Genomic DNA, 20,540 nt, shown 5'->3' on the forward strand with positions numbered 1-20,540 from the left:
CTATAGATTGTAAGCTTGTGAGCAGGGCCCTCTTACCTCTCTGTCTGTCTGTATTACCCAGTATTGTTTTATTACTGTTTGTTCTCAATTGTAAAGCGCTACAGAATTTGCTGGCGCTACATAAATAAATGATGATTTTGTTGTTGTTTCCAACATGTATTTTTTTTTTTATTTTTTTTTTAATAAGGGAGCACTTTTAAATAATACGACTTATAAAATATGTTTTATTGAGGTACAGCTATCTGGCCATTTAGCAAATCCCCCAACAAGCCGTTCTTGTGTGGTCAAAATCAAATTTGTGTTTTTCCTTAAATTTGCATACTTGAATTTCATAACTGCTTTCCCTAAAGACAAAGAGAAGCAATTCCACAAAATGTGGATCCACCATGTGCTTCTAGTCCATCTCCTTGACCCAGAGCATTCTCAGTCAGATGGCCACCTGTAACTTTTTGACTAAATACAAAGATTTTTAATCCTGCCTTGTTTCTGTGCTCTCCAGCATGTATTTATATAATCAGGTCATTTTCTTTGACTAACTGGGAATGGCTTAGTGGTTGCTCCACGAGTAGAAAGGAGTCCATGCTAGAAGTATATGTTAATGCTATAAATAGTATAAATAGTAGGTTAATTGGCTGCTATCAAATTGACCTTAATCTCTGTGTAAGTTATGGAATTTAGACTAAGCTCCAATGGGGCAGGGACTTATGTGAATGAGTTCTCTGTACAGCGCTGCGGAATTAGTGGCGCTATATTAATAAATGGTGATGATGATAGTAATGCGAGAGGAAAAACAGTTCAAAAGCACATAATTTTACCTATTTTTCACAATTTTTAATTAAATCCAGACCCAAAACCTTGCAGGATTTTTGGACAAAACCAGAACCAAAACACGAAGAACTTTTAGAACCAAAACACGGGGTCCGTGCACATCTCTAGTGTATAGTGCACCCGCATTGAGGAAACAACATCCACTTGGGGATTTGGCACACGAGTATATACTCCTGACGTCAGTGCATGGTTTAAACACGCAAGACAAAAAGTCATGCAACGCTCCCGTAGATGCTTAATATAGCAATTTATGTTGCCACGCGAGGTAGTGATCTGTAACAGCTGTTCAGATGGTCGTGTTAGAGTTATTAGAATGAAAATGAACTTCTGAGTAATGTCCTGATTAGCACACGGGCCGTGGTCTAACGCGCAGCGGAAAATGATTAGTCATCCCCACCAGGTTCTAAAAGTTATCTGGACAAGTTTATATTTTAGTTCATAAATGAAACGTAAAATCTGCAAACACATGGCGTGTCAAATGTTCCTTCTGGAGTATATTCATTCCATGATCGTAGAGTATAAAGAGCACTGAGATTCAGGGCAGTGGCCCCTTCATCAGTGAGCACAAAGTGAAGCGTTTGAGCGACATAGGTCAAGACGTCTATAGGTTTTCTACGCGTACGTTTCTGTCCTGTAGTAAATTCCTGCACAAGGTTGGGCAGGGGATGCCCTGAAGTGTGCATTTGCAGGAAAAAAAATAAAAAGCACCACAGTATATTTATAAAAGGTGGTTTAAGAGTAACGAGGTTGTGTTTAGTATTTTCTTTCTTTTTCCCAGTTATTAACTGGTCAGCTTCATTCCTGTTTCCTGCCCCACAGCTGTAGGAAAAGCCCATGCTACAGATAACTTAAAGCATCTCTCTCCCAATAAGAGAGACTACACATCTGGGTGTGCCGTCGCCTTATTTGGAACTTTTATGAAAGTACTCAAGAGACAATCTATATTTTTACAACTTTGCAAAATACCCTTTAGGAGAGTGGTGGGCACCATACGGCAAAGCGAGTTTTCCCCTGCGGCCCAGCTAGCTGTTCCCAATGTGACTTTCACGTCATGTGACCTCCAATTCACAAAACAGGGAAGTCGCATACCAATCCAGAGGCAGGAGTACACTGCTCATCCACTCTCCTTACATCCTCCCATTCTTGGTTACATGATGTCTTTCGAGCTGCACCCACTCTATGAAATTCCCTTCCTAGCACAATACGACTTTCTTCCGGTCTTCAAACCTTCAAGAGTTCTCTGAAAACTCGCCTCTTCAGGCAAGCTTATAATATTCCCCAACCACCTTCTTAAACTCACTAGGCTACTCTATTACCACCCTCTACACAGTTAACACAATACAACAACCCTCTGACCAACATTGCTGTGTAACTGGACCATATAGCATACCAATTCATTTTGTTTGTTTACCTGTGGAATCTGGCTGGACCGAAATGCAGTAAGTAGACTTAATCTCATGTATCAAACTCCCATTGTCCCATAGACTGTAAGCTTATGGTCAGGGCCTTCTCACCTCTCTGCCAGTATGTATTACCCAGTATTGTTTTATTACGGTGTTTGTCCCCAATTGTAAAGCACTGCGGAAGTTGCTGGCACTATATAAATGTTGATGATTGGGCTCTCCCACCAGCTGCAAGGTATGTAAAAGTGAGGGAGGCGTGAGAGGCACGGGCAGACTTGTGGTAGTGCGAATGCATGTAGAGGCCTTTTGTGGCAAGTTGAAGTCCAAGTGCCACGTGGTTGAATTTTGGCGCAAGTGAGGGGCATTCTGGGATGAGTGATGTTTGCATTTTCAGGCTGTTTTTCATTCTTGAAATTAAGGGTAATGTGCGGCCCGTTTGAAGGGCCATACATGTGGCCGTTGAAATATATCATGTCGTCCATCATTGCTCTAGGAACACAAAAACAAAATGTGTGTCCAATGTGCTTCACTGTGAAATGAAAATCAAACATCCAACTCTTTTCAGAATTACTTCCCTTTAATATTTTCAAACAAACCAGTAAACATTGTACAACTGACAGGGTTGGTTTATGGCAAAAATTGTATCCTTCACAGACATATCCTGGTGAAAATAATTGGTTTATTCTCTTACCCATCTCAAATGCCAGGTGTATTTAACCCAATAACACTTTCAGGTCAAGCTTTCGATCTATGATTGAGGTGTGAGGAAGCGCGCACACACTGCAAATTAGTAAGTGACTCCTTGTAGTACATTAAGTTATTGCTAAAGAAAAAAAAAAGTACCTGTACATATCTAGAAAGTATCAATGTCCACAGGCTGCAAAATTAAATTTAAAAACCAATTGGCAATCTTAGCCAGCGATGTGGTCTCAGCAATTTAGCTCGACACAGCTGTACATTCTCATTTAGTAATTCCAAGAACAACAGCTTTAGAAATGTTTATTTGGACAAAGTAAATCAACCGAACGTTCCACAGATTCGGGAACGAAAAACTTCTAGATCTTCTCCCTTGATGGAATCTTTTGCCATTTTTCCTGCTGTACTAATTAACGCTTAACACTTAATTAACACTAATGAACACATCATCAGTTATCTGGTACGGGATGCGTTAAATACTCCTTTAATAACCTCTCAAGGGGGAGAAACAAAATATCATCAGAAATACATTTTTGTAGAAGAAATACATTTGAACTTACTGAAAGATAAGGGAGCAGCAGTCTGGCAACGTCTGATGCCCACCGTTGAATTATCATGCCAATGCCAGCTGTACTGGACTAGCAAAGTGTATTGAGCAAATAATTAGAAATAAATCTATTTTGCACATTTAAGCCCTAAAATTGTAGACTTTTCCTTTACATTAGAGAAAATAAGACTTATTTCCTATTATGTTCAATCATTAAATACATTTCATCAGCTCTAGCTTGTGGAAAGCAATATTGATTCTCATTTTACGATGCCACTTTCAGAAGAGCGGCGTTGAGAGGTTACGGAGCCAGTGGAAGTTTGTACAGGTACAGCATTGGGTGAAGGTTTAGGCAAAAAAAACAACAACCTAAAAACCAATCTGCAACATGTAATTTAAAGTACTTTGCAAGCGATTGTGTATTATAAACATATAAATCCTGGCGTGGTGTAGAAAGTAGTAGTCCAGCAGGCAGGATCACATAGAGTAGATCGTCAGAAGACCGATGACCAGACTCAGGATCAGGGCCGTGACTGGTAGGACGGCAGGGCTCCCGTTACACAGGTTAGATTGGCAGCAATCTACGTTGAAGTTTACCACATTCAAATCCTCCTTAATAGCGGCTATTGTGCATCTACTAAAATCTCTGCAGTCGTATTTTGTCCTGCCAGTGGCTACAATAAAAAATAAAAAAATAAAAAAAAAATCACAACAAGGTAGGTATAAAGACAGATAATAGATATTTGCTCTGATGAGATGACCTGTAAAACAATCCCATGCAATGCCCACAACACTCCTACTTTGAGTATGGTCCACTAATTAGCTCCGAAAGAGATAAGGAAACTACTGGAATGCTCCGTGGTTAACGGTGGCAGTCCCGGGCAAAGTAACGGTGGCAGTCCCGGGCAAAGTAACGGTGGCAGTCCCGGGCAAAGTAACGGTGGCAGTCCCGGGCAAAGTAGTACCACCATTCTGCTTACCAGGTAAAGAGCTAGATTTGTTTTTCCACTAAACAATAAAACAGCAGTCACCCGAGGATGCTGGTAGAGTATTTTTTTTAAAAAAAAACATCCCCCCCACTGTTTAACCAAGAGAGGGGTTGAATTCTAGAGTGCCCAGTATGCCAGACAGCCCTGGATGGCAGTGCCATCTTGCCCCCACTGATCCCCTCATCTCCCCACCAGTAAGAAGCCCTGGGAGGTCTAATGTACTGAAGGGTAGGCGATGCTAAAGAGACTGAGCTCCACCTGTATGATTATAAACAAACACGAAGAGCCAACACTCATCAGCACCAGTTGCCCCACCCTGCCCTGGCATCAGCACTCGGCCGAGCAGATAAAAGACTCGAGGGGCAGAGGATGGACACTGCCCATGTATGTTGTTTGCAATGCGGCCCCTCTTCTGTGTGCCCTGGTAGCATCGTGGCATCTCGTCATTGGCTATACGTGGCAAGGGTCCGATATAGTTAGTGGAGCTGTACTCTATACATTTATCCTACCCCAACAGCTGTGAAAACAGCAATTAGCTATAGGTTTCAGCAGACGTTACTTTAGTAGTTTTGTATATGATTATATACCTGCATGTGAGCAGGAAGCAGTCCTTCCTGCTATTAAAGTAATGCCCAGAGATTCAACTGAATAAATATACAGAAGTGGTCCATGTATGCACATATTAGACACTAGGATACACATACTTTTTTCGGTGAGCTTCAGACAAGCATTTTCATTTCCACCGCATGTTGCCTTTGTCTCGCACTTATCGGAAGTGTAGCTGCACTTGAAACATTCCAGAGCCTGACCTGTACAAACATACAACCAACATATGAGATGCTAATCCAAAAAATAAATAGGAAAACACCACGTAAAAATTAAACCAGGAGATACATAACAGTTCTGTTTACGAAGCATCCATTCATACTGCCTTTGAAATTACCAAAACGGTTAAAACTTAACAAATCACAGCAGTGCAACCTCAGCAATTGCCGACTCGCAGGTGCAATGGACATTTCTCTTAGGGGGAGATTCAACTGGCCAAGTTGTGCCCACGGGCGTCACCGCAATGTCTGAATGCGCAGATTGCCGGTCGATACGGTAAGGTAACCTCTGCTCATTTTTCCTCGCATTTATTAGGGAAAATGAACGGAGAACCCATCCACAACATCGACGCAATGTGACTGTGGAATGTTCCAAAGACACATTGCGAGAAATTTAATATTTCCCCTAAAGTGGGTATTATTGTTTTATACAATCAGAGAAACCTATAGGAGAACAAATATGTTCATGACCCTAAAAAAAACATGTTGAACATATGAACTTTGCTTTATATAGGATATATACTCTTGTAAAGGTTCTACGTAAAATTCACATTTACACCGTACAATATTAGAGGGAACAGTAGAAAAAAAAAAAAAACTCCCAAAAAACTTGCAAAATATACAAGAGCATTCATACCTGTTGAACACAGCGTGAGCAAGACCAGGCCTAAAGCAAGAGCGACACTTCCAATTTTATTCATGGTTCCTAAACAGATGAGAAATGTTGGCATGTCAGGGACATAGTTCACAGGAGAAATTATTCAACGTACTATAAGGGACACAACATCAAATAATGGATTCTTGGACTTGTTTGGTGTGGTTTTAACAAGACTCATGAAACGCGTTATGCTGGTCTAATAGGTCTATCTATCCACACATACCACTAAAAACCAGCATGCTTATGTTCATGGACTTGCTGGTGTTCTTGCCATTCACATCCAATTTTTTGCACAGCATTCCTTTATTTGCCAGACTTCACCCCCCAAGTGCCATAGAATTTACGACGGCAGAGCTCCGGTCTCCAAATTTATTCTTCCTGATGCTCTAAAAGGGTTTATACTACCAAAGTATCCCTCTCTTTAATCCGTGTTCCCCCCCATATGTAATTGTCAGGTTTAGGTCCCTCTTTTGGGACACCCAAGATTACCTTACATAAGGCAGCTGCGGACCCCCAGAAATCCCTAGCTCAGGAACTCCGCACCTGAAATGTGGTCACAGGCCAGGGCCATCTTAACAACATTATGGGCCCCTGGGAAAAGCAGTGCATCGGGGCCCCTAGATATAGATAGAGATATATAGATGTATACAGATACAGATACAGATATAGATATATAGAGATAGAGATAGAGATAGAGATAGATGTACTTGCTCAGTGAACCTTGTCGTTTTTTTTTTGCAAGATTATTTATTCTCATTAAGAGCCGTGCCTATGGGGCCCCCTTGCCCGTGGGGCCCCGGGCAGCTGCCCATCGTGCCCAATGGAAAAGGTGGCCCTGTCACAGGCGGCAATGCTCTATGGTTTATGTCTTAAATTAATGGTGAGGGAATGACTAGAGGTGAACACGGCTCCCATACATGATTTAATTGGGTGCTCTTTCAGGGTGCTGTGTGAGCGCCACTTGGCGGACTGTCTGAAACCATGCATCATAACAAAAAGTAAATTCCAAAACATACAGAAACAAATTCACTTTACTAGAGATTCAGTCTGTGCGTCCTCACGATAAACAATGATAATTTTATTTCTATAACTCTTTTCTCTCTCAATAGGACTCAAAACGTTTTCATTTGCAGATAAAACACCAAACAAAAAAATAATACATAATAAACATCAACTGTGTACAGAAGAGAGCGTTTGATTTTGGTTTTTTTACAAAATGAAGTGACACTAATGATATGCTTCAGTAAACAGGCAAGTCTTTAGTTTAAAATTTCCCAAAATATAATCTGTGGCGATAAGTGATTACCCAATATTTATGTGATAAATAATATTGTAAACAAATAAAATTAACAACATCATACAGTAGGCTGTTCTGGTCTTAAGACACCAGTTCATGGTATATCTACAATAAACAAACAAGAAAAATAGAACCAAACATATGTAGTATTACCGAACAATCTTAGATCAACAGTGAAGTGCTCGGATCACTATCCGTGTACCAAATAACTAAAATCATAAAGCTTATCTGAATCATTTGATGTCTTCTTTATATGTTCAAACTAGAGATGAGCGGGCTCAGATTCCGCTAATCCGAGCCCACCCGAACAGTGCGGATCCGAACGGGATCCGAGCACTGTTCGGATATTTCCGGCGGGCAAAAAAATGAAAACGAGGCTCTGCCGTCCAAGTCTCGCGTCGAATCTCGCGAGGGGTGGGAGGGAGGGCCCAGAACAATTCCATCTTGTACCTCTTTTTTTGGCATTATGTGCTCAAGCTACCTCGGTGCAACCTTTTGGCCTAAAAACAATATTGTGAGATGTTCAGAATAGACTGGAAATTAGTGGAAATGATTGTTATTGAATGTTATTGAGGTTAATAATAGCGTAGGAGTGAAAAAAAACAAAAACACAAAACTGGTTTTTAGCACTTTTTATGCTTTTTTTAAAAATAAATCAGAACCAAAACCTTTCGTCGGATGTTTTGGCAAAACAAAATCAGAACCCAAAACCTCAAGCTAATCAGAACCCAAAACACAAAACACTAAAAGTGGCCGGTGCACACCCTTAGTTCAAACAGGGAATTTTTTTTTTGCACGAAGATGCTGTTTCACTCAAAAGGAATAGGAAAAACAGTGTAGAATGCTTAGAATTGTAATAGATCTTCACTGTTGATCTAAAATTGTTCAATACTACAACACTATGTTTGGCTCTCTTTCTAGCTTGTTTATCGGAAGTCTTAAGTCCAGTTTGAAGATTTCTAGAGCAAACACGTTTAGACAGACATAGAAGTCAGCAACTAATTGTAACATTGTCATTGTCAGAAACGCTGCAACATGGGAGAAGAACAACTGGATTTTGTTTTTTCCCCCCCGTTTATTTTTTTTGTTGTATCCGGATTCTGTGGCGCCATAGAAATAAAGAGGATGATAATGATGTGAGGGCATGCTCATCATCATAACCATTTATTGATATAGCGCCACTAATTCCTCAGCAGCACGGTGGCTTAGTGGTTAGCACTTCTGCCTCACAGCACTGGGGTCATGAGTTCAATTCCCGACCATGGCCTTATCTGTGTGGAGTGTGTATGTTCTCCCCGTGTTTGCGTGGGTTTCCTCCAGGTGCTCCGGTTTCCTCCCACACTCCAAAAAACATACTAGTAGGTTAATTAGCTGCTATCAAATTGACCCTAGTGTGTGTGTCTGTCTGTCTGTGTGTGTGTTAGGGAATTTAGACTGTAAGCTCCAATGCAGAATTAGTGGTGCTATATAACTAAATGGTAAGAATAGTCTATTAAAACCCATTGATTCCTTCAGGAATGTGACTCTGCGAGGACTGCCATGCCGTAGACCCCAACCCCCCCCCCCCCCTCTCTCTGCAGTGCCTGTTGTGTGTTTACATTTTGCAATCTTATCCCAAACAAACAGATTTTCCAAGGACACTTCCAAATCAGGGTGTGGCTTGGGAGGATTAGGGGCATACATTGAGCAGATAGTCAAACGGTGACTGCACAATACAATAAAATGAGCACTGTTTGTTTGTGTTTTTTTTTTTTCTCACTGAAAGCCAGGTAACTGCTTTTGTGCCCTAGGGCTTGAAAAGAAAAGTGTAAAACTTATAAACGCGCACAAGGGTGCAGTCTGTGGCCCTTCTCAAGAGAGGAAGGGCCCTAATCCCCGATCCCAGGATCCAAAAGAACCCATAGAGGGCAAGGGTCTTCAAACCCCCTTTTCCGCAAGTCTAGGAGGTCCCTTTAGTCCCTGGGATCCGCCAGAGACTCACACAGGGCTCAGGAACTGGCCCACCCCCGGAAGGATGGGCAACGATGGTGGTCAAGGGGGGGCAGAACCTAAGGGCCACACAGCACCCCCTCCCCCCTAGATCTTCAGCGATACAGAGCCCATAAGGGTCTAGCAGCACCCCTAAAATCCATAAAGCAAAAAAACAAAAAACATAAAAGTGAAAGTGACAAACAAAAAGTTTAATAAATAGAAAAATAAAAAAGTGCCGAGTGGTTACAGCTCCAGCCTCATGGCTGGACTATTATAAAAAATGTTCTCGCCCAGCCAAAAAATAGGCAGTGCGTATAAAGAAAATGGTCATAATGTGCTCAGTGCCAACAAAATCACATTATTCCTGTTTTAAGGTGCTCCTGACCTGTGATTTTTTGGCACCCCCAGGTTGCCACTCTGGGGGCACATTAGTCCCAGGCTTTGAACGCAGCTCACCCGGCCTCTGGCCAGAGGACCAAGTGTAGCTCTGCCACAACTGCACTTGATAAAAATGAGTACTGTTACCTCAAAAGTATGTCTTACCTTATACTGGCGAGTCCCAATAAGTATGGAGGAGAGTTTATCTACAGGACAGCTTGGACCACTCTGAATACTAAGTGGAAATAGAATTGACTCAGCCAGCTGGCAAGAAAATGGAATGTTTCACAAGTTAATTCTCTGAAATCTAAGAGTCTATTTGTGCATATGCTCCGTAGGGAGTGGCGTTAAACTCTCCAAAACTTTCCAACGTTCCTGCAAGACTTTAACTATATTATATTGAAAGTCCCGATGAGCATGTCGATTCATGTGTACACACCTACACAAGTCACCTTCAAGTCTGTGCTCTTCATCGCTCATAACCATCTGCTGAAAAGATGCTGACTCTGTACACTCTACAGATATCTGCCTACACTGCTGGTCGTGGAGTGCGTACACACTTCCACATGTCACCGGCGTCGTTCCGTCACTGAATGTGATTTTTAGGAACTTTACAGAACCAAACGATGCAGTGTGCTTTGGTACCATAAAACATGAAGCTGGGAGCGTACACACTAATGCCATATCTGACCAAATGGACGTGTGATTTGCACGATAATTACATCAGTGTGTACCCAGCTTTAAACTAGTGCTGTCTGATACTAGACCGATCAGATAACAGTCGTATGTGCTGTCATTCCTCCCACCAGCGACAGCCCCCAGTGGCGAACAGCCAGATATTGTTCAATTTGACCACCCATGTGTGACCCTATTAATCAGTTCAACGTTTCACATCCTATCTGGTTAAATATTCAACAAAACAATTACACAATCAAAGCAAAGATTTTCAACTCTACATAATATAAGAAACTTTTAGTGACCTCACAATGGATGGGGAGAGGGAGAGGGAGAGGGACACTAGGGTCAATTTTGATAGCAGCCAATTAACCTACCAGTATGTTTTTGGAGTGTGGGAGGAAACCGGAGCACCAGGAGGAAACCCACGCAAGCACAGGGAGAACATACAAACTCCACACAGATAAGGCCATGGTCAGGAATTGAACTTCATGACCCCAGTGTTGTAAGGCAGAAGTACTAACCACTGAGCCACCGTGCTGCTCAAAAAAGATTGATCAAACCTTACACTAATCCTCATTGACATCTGGCCTACATTTGACACAATTTGGGCCCAAACAGATATCCAAATCACTACATGCCTCAGACGTTTAGTAGGTCACTAAATCTAAATGCAAACTGACTTCTTGTGACCAAGAAAGGGGATATTTTTCTACACTAACCCGTCAGGAATTCCACTGAAGGACAATGCAGTCTCTTACCAACTTTTGGCAGAAAATATCTAACATATTAATAGGCTGCAACGTTTACATACATATTTATGAATGCTACTAGTCACTAGATCTCATATAAGGCAACTTGTATAACTATTTAATGGACAGAACGTACAATTGGTTTCACATATGAATTAACAGTTAATAAGCAAATGAACAGTTAGTTAAAAATAGGTTTACATTATTAAGTTTAAATCCACTTTTGAGATATCTATAAAAAAATAAATAGATACAGGCGTCAGTGCTTTTGGATAACCTACCCTTTCAAGCAAGTGCCATAAACCTATAAATTATCTGTCTGGAGTTTGCATGTTCTCCCCGTGTTTGCGTGGGTTTCCTCTGGGTGCTCCTGTTTCCTCCCACACTCCAAAGACATACTGGTAGGTTAATTGGCTGCTATAAAGTGTGTGTGTGTGTGTGTGTGTGTGTGTGTGTGTGTGTTAGGGAATTTAGACTGTAAGCTCTAATGGGGCAGAGACTGACGCAATATAAATAGATGATGATCACAGAAGAGAGCAATCAGATCTGACATCAGCATCATGTGGTTAGAGAACACAACAGGAAAGGAAAATAAAAACAATTAAATGGAACTATAATAACCTTACAGTTATCAGCTTTTAGGAAATGGGCAGAACCCGCAGCAGAGATCACATGCTGTAACAAGTCTGTTATTTCTCCAGCTGTCCCCTGCTAAATGTCACACGATGCATCAGATATTTTGCTGCTGAGCTTATACAACTATACTACGCACAACACTGTGTCGGTAGACCGTAGAGCGCTACAAACCTCATCATATCAGATTTACTTAAATTATACCATACTTTTTTTTTTAACTCGCAAATTTTATTATACAAACACAAGTGACAACAAGCATAAAGGAAATCGTGCCAACAAAGAAACCAACCAGTGTCACATTTCACAGTAAGGGGCATATTCAATTGTCGACGGGATCGCCGAAAATCCCGCTGCGGAAAAACTAATACATGTAATATGGTAATTTGTAGCTGGATTTCAGCTCGCGGCTCAGGGAGCTGCGAGCTAAAATCCAGCGAGTAAATTACCGTATTGCATGTCTTTCCACGCACGATTACCGTAATATTGGTAATCGTGCGCGGTCCGCGGGATTTTAGGCAATCCCGCGGACAATTGAATATGCCCCACGGAGTGCCATTTGTTGTAAAACATGTAAACGATAAAACTAAACTAGCTAAATCAAGTTATAGCAATGTAAATTAAGAGGGGACTAAGGGGGCGCAGAGGGGGATTGGTCGTCAGTTATTGCATGCCAGGGGAAGTAGGAAACCCACAGGTGGGAAAGCTGCCAGAACTATATCACGAAATGTGGGATAACCGGTAGGCCCATAATCATATGGGGGAGAGGCTACTCGAAAGGAAGTGAGCGGGGGGACTACAGATATAGCCAGGGAGCCCAGACTTGGTGGAACTTGTCTTCCTTATCATGCAGGTGGGAGGTAATTTTCTCCATATTGGCAATAAACCAGATTTAGGACTTAAGAGAAGAGACGCGGGGAGGTTCTGTACATGTGAAGCCAGTTTTGCTGAATGAGGATCCATGTCTGGTATATGGTAACAAAAGGAGGAATGACCATGGATCCTTCCTAACAGGGCACTGGAGAAGGGAGGAGAGGAGACCAGCAACCCTATCCCAGAAGGAGGAGATGACCGGGCACGACCACCAGATATGAAATAGAGTTCTTCTTGGGCCTCAATCCCTCCAGCAAGTAGGGGAGGAAGACGGACACATCAGTGCAAGCCTATATACCATACTTTTTTTAATGGTGCAATTTTACAATATTGAATTTTTTTTTTAAAAAAAGGACATATACAAGGACAAATCTTTAAAACCAGGGAGTGTCCCTGGAAATTAGCCAACGATACATTATTCTCTGAGAGCATTATAATAGCCTGAAGTATTCAGTCTATGGCTCTAAAGATCCCCTCTCACACACCACTAATCTCCCACACACTGCAGAGGACCCTGATCTTTATACTAACACAAAACACTAATCTCCATTTCCGCCTACAATAATACCCCTACACAAAACAGTCCCCCTCCTAGGCCACACTAAAACAGATGAACACCACTACATCCCACACATTGCCCCTGGCTACGGTAATATCCTCATTGTTTATTTGTAAGGCACCACGAAACACAATAGAGTCTTACAGGAGTTACAAATCAAACAAAATACACATAAACCAGAACAAGTACAGACCAGGCTGATGAAAGGAGGTGCAGACGTGAGACACAGAGTAGAGAGGGTTCTGATCTTAAGAGCTTACAGTCTAGAGCGGCGGTTCTTAGCCTTTTTAGTGATGAGCTCCCCATTGAATCTCAAAATACGTTCTCGCACCCCCTTGAAGAATGTGTTCCGATTCTTTTGTTAGGAAATTGCATTTATTGCAAAACAATTTATTTACTGAAAAATACATATATATATTTTATTGTTTTTATTTTATGTATTTAACTTTTTTATTAAATTAACATATAACTAAAAGTAAACAAAAAACATATACTATGACAATCATTAAATATTGATATATAACTTTTAAATATGTATATATGAAGATACTAAAAGAAAATACGGCTCAAAATATTGTATTGTACCAAAAACTCATGTTGACGTTTGTACTCAAGAGTACGCAAACACGTGAATGTTTCAAGTCTGGTCGCATTGGAGAGTGCGCAGTGTCAAAATTAGAGAGAGTAGTAGTGGGGTCATATTGTCGTAGCGGGGTCATATCGTTGTAGCGGGGTCGTAGCGTTTGCCAGTGTATCATGGGTTTCGTGAGTACAGTACAGTCGAGTCAAATTTATAATTTTATGTTACAAATCTTAAAAACCTATTGTTACCAGTTGCACCCCTAGAAATGCTTTCACAGCACACTTTGGGAAGCGCTGACTTAGACAATATATAGCGAACAACACATGGTATCAAGGGGAAGTAAGTATGAAGAGATAGAGAGGGGGAGAGTAGAGAGAGAGAAGGAGAAGGAGAATACAGAAGATATCAGTGTTTTCTGCAGAAAATCTTGCCAGCCGGGTGGCATTAAGAAGCAGCCGGCTGGGGGCAGTTGTAACACTTTGCAATAAAAATTAAACGTTTTGGAGGTTATTGCCCACACCTGTCAGGACTGGTCAGACTGGTGGTCAGTGCTCTAACACACACTGCTGGCTGTAGTACTCACTGCCTGTTCTAATAGGAGAAACAATGGTTTATTCTATTATAATCGCTCAGTTGGGCTCCAAGAGCCGGGTGGCAAGTAAAACTTACCTTTAATGACACCTCTAACAACCAAAAATTACAGTATAACCTCCTGCAATCTAAAAAACCCATACTTGCCAGCTCTCGGAAACAAGTTTCCGGGAGAGGGGGCGTGACTGGAGGGCGGAACGAGGCCAAACGTGTCATTTTGGTCCCGCCCCTCCGCAAAAAACGTAATTTACGTCGCGGGGGGGGCGGGGCCAAAATGACGCGATTGGTGAAATCCAGGATGCGGGAGAAATGCCAACGAGCCGAATTTCGGGAGTCTCCCGGACATTCCGGGAGAGTTGGCAAGTATGAAAATACCCCTATACATTCTAATAAAGTGACCCCCTCGAATTCCTTTTACTAAACCCCCACCCATTAGACTGTCTCTGGTCTCTACACAGTTATGCCCAGCGGTGCCCAGGGAGAGGTTAACCATACTTGCCCTGCTCGCCCAGGATGTCTCCCAGAAATGCGGGAGTCTCCCAGACAGTCCGGGAGAGTAGGCAACTATGCGATAAAGAAAAGCAGCTAATGAATCTCTAGAGACTGAACTTGTCATTTCTGTCTCCATTACTGAAGTCATGTTGTCTTACCTGTCAGTCTTTGATTAAATCTTGGTCTCCATGAAAATGGCCACCTCCATAGGCATCAATACACGGACATAGGACACAATTTCTGAACTGTGCCATCATGCCACAGATGGAGAAGCCAACCACGTCCTGTACTGGCTCAGCATCAGGGAGAATGCCAGACTCTTTAGGGAGTGAGGGAGATCACCCCTATTTCAGGGAGTCTCCCTGACATTCAGGGAGAGTTGGCAAGTATGAGGTTAACACATATATCAAACAGAACCACCTTACACTACACCAGCTCCTGTTGACCACACACCCAGGACACCAATATTAACACACATCAGTCACCCACATATGAAACTTCTATCTGGATTTCTCAGAACACACCGCACCATTCCATAAAGAGTGAGAACCATCCCCCCACCATGGCTTGTCACTGCTCCCTAAGCCTCTATCACTGTGTAATATTCACAGCTTGGTTATATGCAGTCTCCACCCACTGATCTGCCACTGTCAATAACAGGTTCAGATCTGATAATATAATATTTATTTCGGTGCAAAACCACAGCCCTCAGCTCCCATTGCTGCTATATAGAGGAACAGGGACAACAATGGCAGCACACACAACATTACCGTTATTATACGTCACATTACTGAATGAGTACACAGAGGGAACACTTACTGTGATCCAGAGCAGTGTTCAGCAGCCACCTCCTGCAGCTCAATGCTAAGCTCTGGGCCTGACAGCCTCCTATACCCTTTCCTGGGAGGGACTAAGCTGTTACCCCTTCACTGCCAAAAACAATTCCACAATAATCCCAGTTCCAGAAACAAAGAGAACTAGGCACCTGCCCATTAATTCAGGGTGTACAATTGCCAGGGGCATAACATGTTCCTATCATATTTGTGGGAAGTGTGTGTGAGGTTGTAATTTATAAACAGCATTAAGCACTCAGGCAGATCTAGGGAAGCATAAATAACTGTCATGGCCCCTCTGTGTGTGCTCTGCAGAGGGACAATATTGGGTGCCAGGCACAGCCCAGTCTCTGGTGGTCACCCTTAAAGGGGGCAGACGTATGATTTCTAGAGCTGAGGTTTTTCTAATGATCAATTTAGAAAGAACAGAAAAAAAAAACAACAACTATGCAATAAACTTGCGAAATACTTTTTTTTTTGCAGTCAAATTGCATTACTGTACAAAAGTTCGGCTGAGTCATAAAGTGTTGCTTATTCACAGTGTAAGATGTTATCTGGTTATATGACTCTTACAAGCCTTCGAAAAAGGAGACGTAGCGGTGTTGTCCATAGCAACAAATCAGATTCTAGCTATCATTTTACAGAACGTACTAGATAAATGATAGAATCCGATTGGTTGCTATGGGCAACAACTCCACTTTCGTTTTTTAGAAGGTTTGATAAATCTACCCCTAACTATACTTAAACTGATTTAAGGGGACCACCCGACATTTGCTCTGAATGCCGGGAATCTGGGAGGTATGTCGCACTCACAATGGCAGGAGCATGCAGAGGTCTTTTTAGGGGAGGAAAGGGCACAATTTGCAGGACAATGTTGGTAGGTATGTCACTGCAGGGATAGTTTTTGGGGCCCCAATGGCGTAGATGAGGATCATGGGCATAGATGAGAGAAGGGACCATCATACTGTGCATACTAATTAACTATACCGTGCAATGTGTAATATATATAGAGAGAGAGAGAATAAGGGTTATTACACACTATGCAACCGGCTGTGACGTTAGCTGCGACCACCAGTGTATTTCAGGTAAATTCAGCACTGTGGTGAGTATGGGAGATGTATTTACCATAGAGATAAAAAAGGTGCATTAATGTTATTATTATCTTTTATTGATAGGGTGCCAAAAACATTCCACTGCGCCGCAGCGAGCAGTCACATGACATAACAGGGGGCAGCATATAACAGGAGTTCTAGCTGCGTGGTTGGTGCAGCTAACTGGACTGAAGGTAAGATGCTATTGTTTACTGGTTACCTGGTGTGTTTGAGCCCTTAGAGCAAATACTGTAAATTACATCCAGCATACAGTATTATTATCAGTTATTTATATAGCGCCACTAATTCCACAGCACTGAACTCTCTGTCCCCATTCATACAGTCTAAATTCCCTAACATACACACACACAGACGAGAGAGAGAGACTAGGGTTAATTTTTTTTTAGCAGCCAATTAACCTACCAGTATGTTTTGGAGTGTAAGAGGAAACCCACGCAAACACGGGGAGAACATACAAACTCCTCCCAGATAAGGCCATGGTCAGGAATCGAACTTATGATCCCAGTGCTGTTAGGCAGAAGTGCTAACCACTAGACCACTGTGCTGCCCATACACTCATACAGTAACACCCAGAGCCAAATACGAATCAAGGTAAATGCACCAAATTACTATAATAGTTTACCACCCTCAAGGCATAGGTCTTATCTGTCCCGATTTAAAGAGACTGTCCCAGCTGCTGGCACTTTTGCACCGAATACTGGGATTTTGGGAGGTATGCCAACATCTACCATGTGACTGGGTGCTGTGCGCTCCTGCCACAGGTGCATGCAGAAATTCAATGTTTATTTGGGGGGGGCATAGCACTTTGGCCTTATATTCCACAGTTCCTAGGGGAAAATGTAATACCCCTTCTCTCGTGGCTACTGATATTACCAGCATCCATGTCCCCTCGTCAATCTCTGTTTCCAATCCTTGACGTTGCAGCAGCCAATCGGAGTCTATTTTAGGACGGTAGATTGATTACTATGAGGCAATAGTAATACAGAATTCCTGTCCTCACTGAACACTGTCAGAGGTCAGTGCGGAGGGGGGATAGAAAAAAGCCTATAGACTAGTAGCAGTTCCGTAGCTCCATGACCCCACAGGAGTGCTTCCATCCAGTTGTCAATAGCAGTTAGGGGGCTCTTATTTATAGATTAATAAATTAGATAAAAAATAATACTTGTGCATGTGCATTAATGACCTAATAGCCTAATATGCCTCATAATAGCATTATGTATCCCCTTAAGCTCCGATTCTTATCTCCTCAGAATTTGCAGCAGCCCCAACTATCCAAGAACAGGTTCCACATTTAGGAGGAAGACCGAGGGCTAGATTTTCTAAACTGCGGGTTTGAAAAAGTGGAGATGTTGCCTATAGCAACCAATCAGATTCTAGCTTTCATTTATTTGGTGCATTCTACAAAATGACAGCTAGAATCTGATTGGTTGCTATAGGCAACATCTCCACTTTTTCAAACCCGCAGTTTAGTAAATATACCCCCAAGTTGCTTTAGCAATGGGATTTGGTTTCATAGGGCTAAAGGTTGGTTTTCTAGTTAATGGATGGATTGGCTGAGCCCCCTGACAGTTTTTCATCCTGAGTTTGAAAAATGGTGTACCCCAATGTCTAACACAAATTAAGTTTACAACAGTATGATGTACTTCCTTAGTGTTTGAGATACATTAGCTCGCTCTGTGTTTACTGGAAGGTATGTAAGTAGACCTCAAAATAGTTGTCTATCCACCACCACAATGATGAATGCTGTGTCTATTCTCACACCACGCTGTCAGGCCCTCAGTGCAGCTCGTTGAATTTGTGGCCCGTGCAGCATGCATTGAGAAATCATTACCCCTTCGTCTGTCCTGGCCCCCTATTCAGGCCGCTGTCAATCCCTCCATGATGCTGCGGGTCTCAATCACTAATAGGCTGGTAGCGCGCGGCGATATCATCACTGCACGAAGCTCTCTCAGTCTATCAGTGTCTGGCAGGCACCGCATCGCGGAGGGTAGAGGGGGGAGGCACATAGCTGAATAATAAGTTATTAAATGCTATGATCATTAGGATAGTGTCATAATTACTTCTCACATCACTGAAATAACAACACAGGACAGACATTGCAAAGGCAGAACAAGGTAAGTGAATTTGGGGAATGTATTGTGAAGAGGAGGGGGTGTATTTTGCAGATGGAGGGGGGCATGTATTGTGAAGAAAGGGGGGTTGTATCTTGTAGATGGAGGGGGGGTGGCCTGTGAGAGGAATTTCTACTGGGCCCCACAGTTTCTGATTAACATATGATACGGTTTGTGACAACAAACCCTTACAATTGTGAAATCAGTCACACTGTTATGTAGAATGTAGAACTGAGGGATGAAATAAGGTCGAGGGAAATTAAAAGCTGAGGTTTGTGTACAGAACTAGTTTAGAACTCACTGGAAAAGCTATAAAGTTCTGTGGATCTTTCTGTCTTGGATCCAGGACAAGCTGCCCTCCCTCTCGTTCCTGTTTGCTGGATCTGGAGTTCGCCTTCCTTCTGGTTTTGCCTGTGGTAGGGTCGGTGCTCTCCCCCCATCTCTAGGTCGGGTTCTGGTGCAGACCTGATGGTGCACCAGCTCTGTACAAAGGGCCAGGGCCCTGCGGCTGGTGTAGCCTTTGGTTTTGCAGGAGAACACTGTACAGTCGGCGGGCAAGGTTGGTGGGCGCACATTACTGTGAGGCGTTTTGGAACCCGTTTCCTTGGAAGAGTCGGCTTGAGGGCTGGCTTGTGGTGCGTTGCGATTAGCCCAGAAGGGTTCGGGTTCTGGGAGGCCTGGGATTATTGTCCCCGTTTAAAGACAAATGACGAGGGTGCGCTCAGGTTACTGTGGTGTATAAGTATTGATGTCCTGAGGGTAAGTGACCTGCGATTTGACATCCAGAATGGCACTGGGCCTTTGCCGATCTGCTCACAGTGTTCTCCCCCCACCGTATAGTGTGTTTATTGGGTTAAATAAACGACTCTCTATTTGTCTACTAGTTCCGTGTGGTTCCCTTTATTTATATGACAGTGTATTAAGGCTAAGGGGAATAAGGGGAATAGTTATGTCATCAACCGTTAAGCATTTTTATTGAGCACTGACAAAGCATTAGTTATAGAGATCAATAGATAACTAGTTTGAGAGCCGCTTCCTTTGTATTCAGCTTCTGCTGTTGGGAGGACAAGATAATGTCCCATACGTAGATATGACGACATACCCTTATAGTTATGCAATCAATCACACTGTTGTGACTCAGTGCAGTATGTATTCAGCATTGACAAAGCATTAGTGATAGAGATCAATAGGTAACTATTTGAGAGACGCTTTATTTGTATTCAGCTTCTGCTGTTGGGAGGACAAGGTAATGTCCCATACGTAGATATGACGCAGATATGACAACATAACCTTATCGTTGTGCAATCAATCACACGGTTATGACTCTGTGCAGTATGTATTCAGCACTGACAAAGCTTTAGTGATAGAGATCAATAGATAACTAGTTTGAGATCTGCTTCATTGTATTCAGCTTCTGCTGTTGGTAGAACAAGGTAATGTCCCATACGCAGATATGACGACATTCATATACATAGCTATCCAGAAGATGAGTAACTTCATTTATAAAGATGATTATGGAGGAAGCTATAAAGCTGTAGTACACTGTAAATATATTGTATCTGCCAGCATTAAAAAGTCCAATATCAGAACAAAGGAAGCCCCATCCCGATCTGCCCAAATCCTTCCCTGATTCACACCACCACATACGCTTTGAAATCACACCCCCTTACCCTTACGGGTTTGTTCCTTTAAGGGTCCTCGAATCATGACTGTCCCGCCATAAGCAAGACAGTGG

At 42.4% G+C, this 20,540-nt stretch overlaps 1 protein-coding gene across 2 annotated transcripts in view; it reads right to left on the reverse strand.

The window, feature by feature from the left end:
• Positions 1 to 2,787: 2,787 nt before the first annotated feature.
• The window catches only part of LOC142103917 (CD59 glycoprotein-like), a 28,095-nt gene continuing 10,342 nt past the window's right edge, over positions 2,788 to 20,540 (reverse strand). For both annotated transcript variants that reach the window (XM_075188298.1, XM_075188299.1), the window contains exons 2-4: positions 5,925 to 5,993; positions 5,168 to 5,272; positions 2,788 to 4,148 (exon numbers count right to left, since the gene is read on the reverse strand). In XM_075188298.1, coding sequence (XP_075044399.1) covers positions 3,952 to 4,148; positions 5,168 to 5,272; positions 5,925 to 5,993 — 371 coding nt within the window. In that variant the 3' untranslated portion in view covers positions 2,788 to 3,951. The remainder of the gene's footprint in view (positions 4,149 to 5,167; positions 5,273 to 5,924; positions 5,994 to 20,540) is intronic.

Source organism: Mixophyes fleayi, chromosome 10, assembly GCF_038048845.1.
Source record: "Mixophyes fleayi isolate aMixFle1 chromosome 10, aMixFle1.hap1, whole genome shotgun sequence".
Classification (NCBI taxonomy): Eukaryota; Metazoa; Chordata; class Amphibia; order Anura; family Limnodynastidae; genus Mixophyes; species Mixophyes fleayi.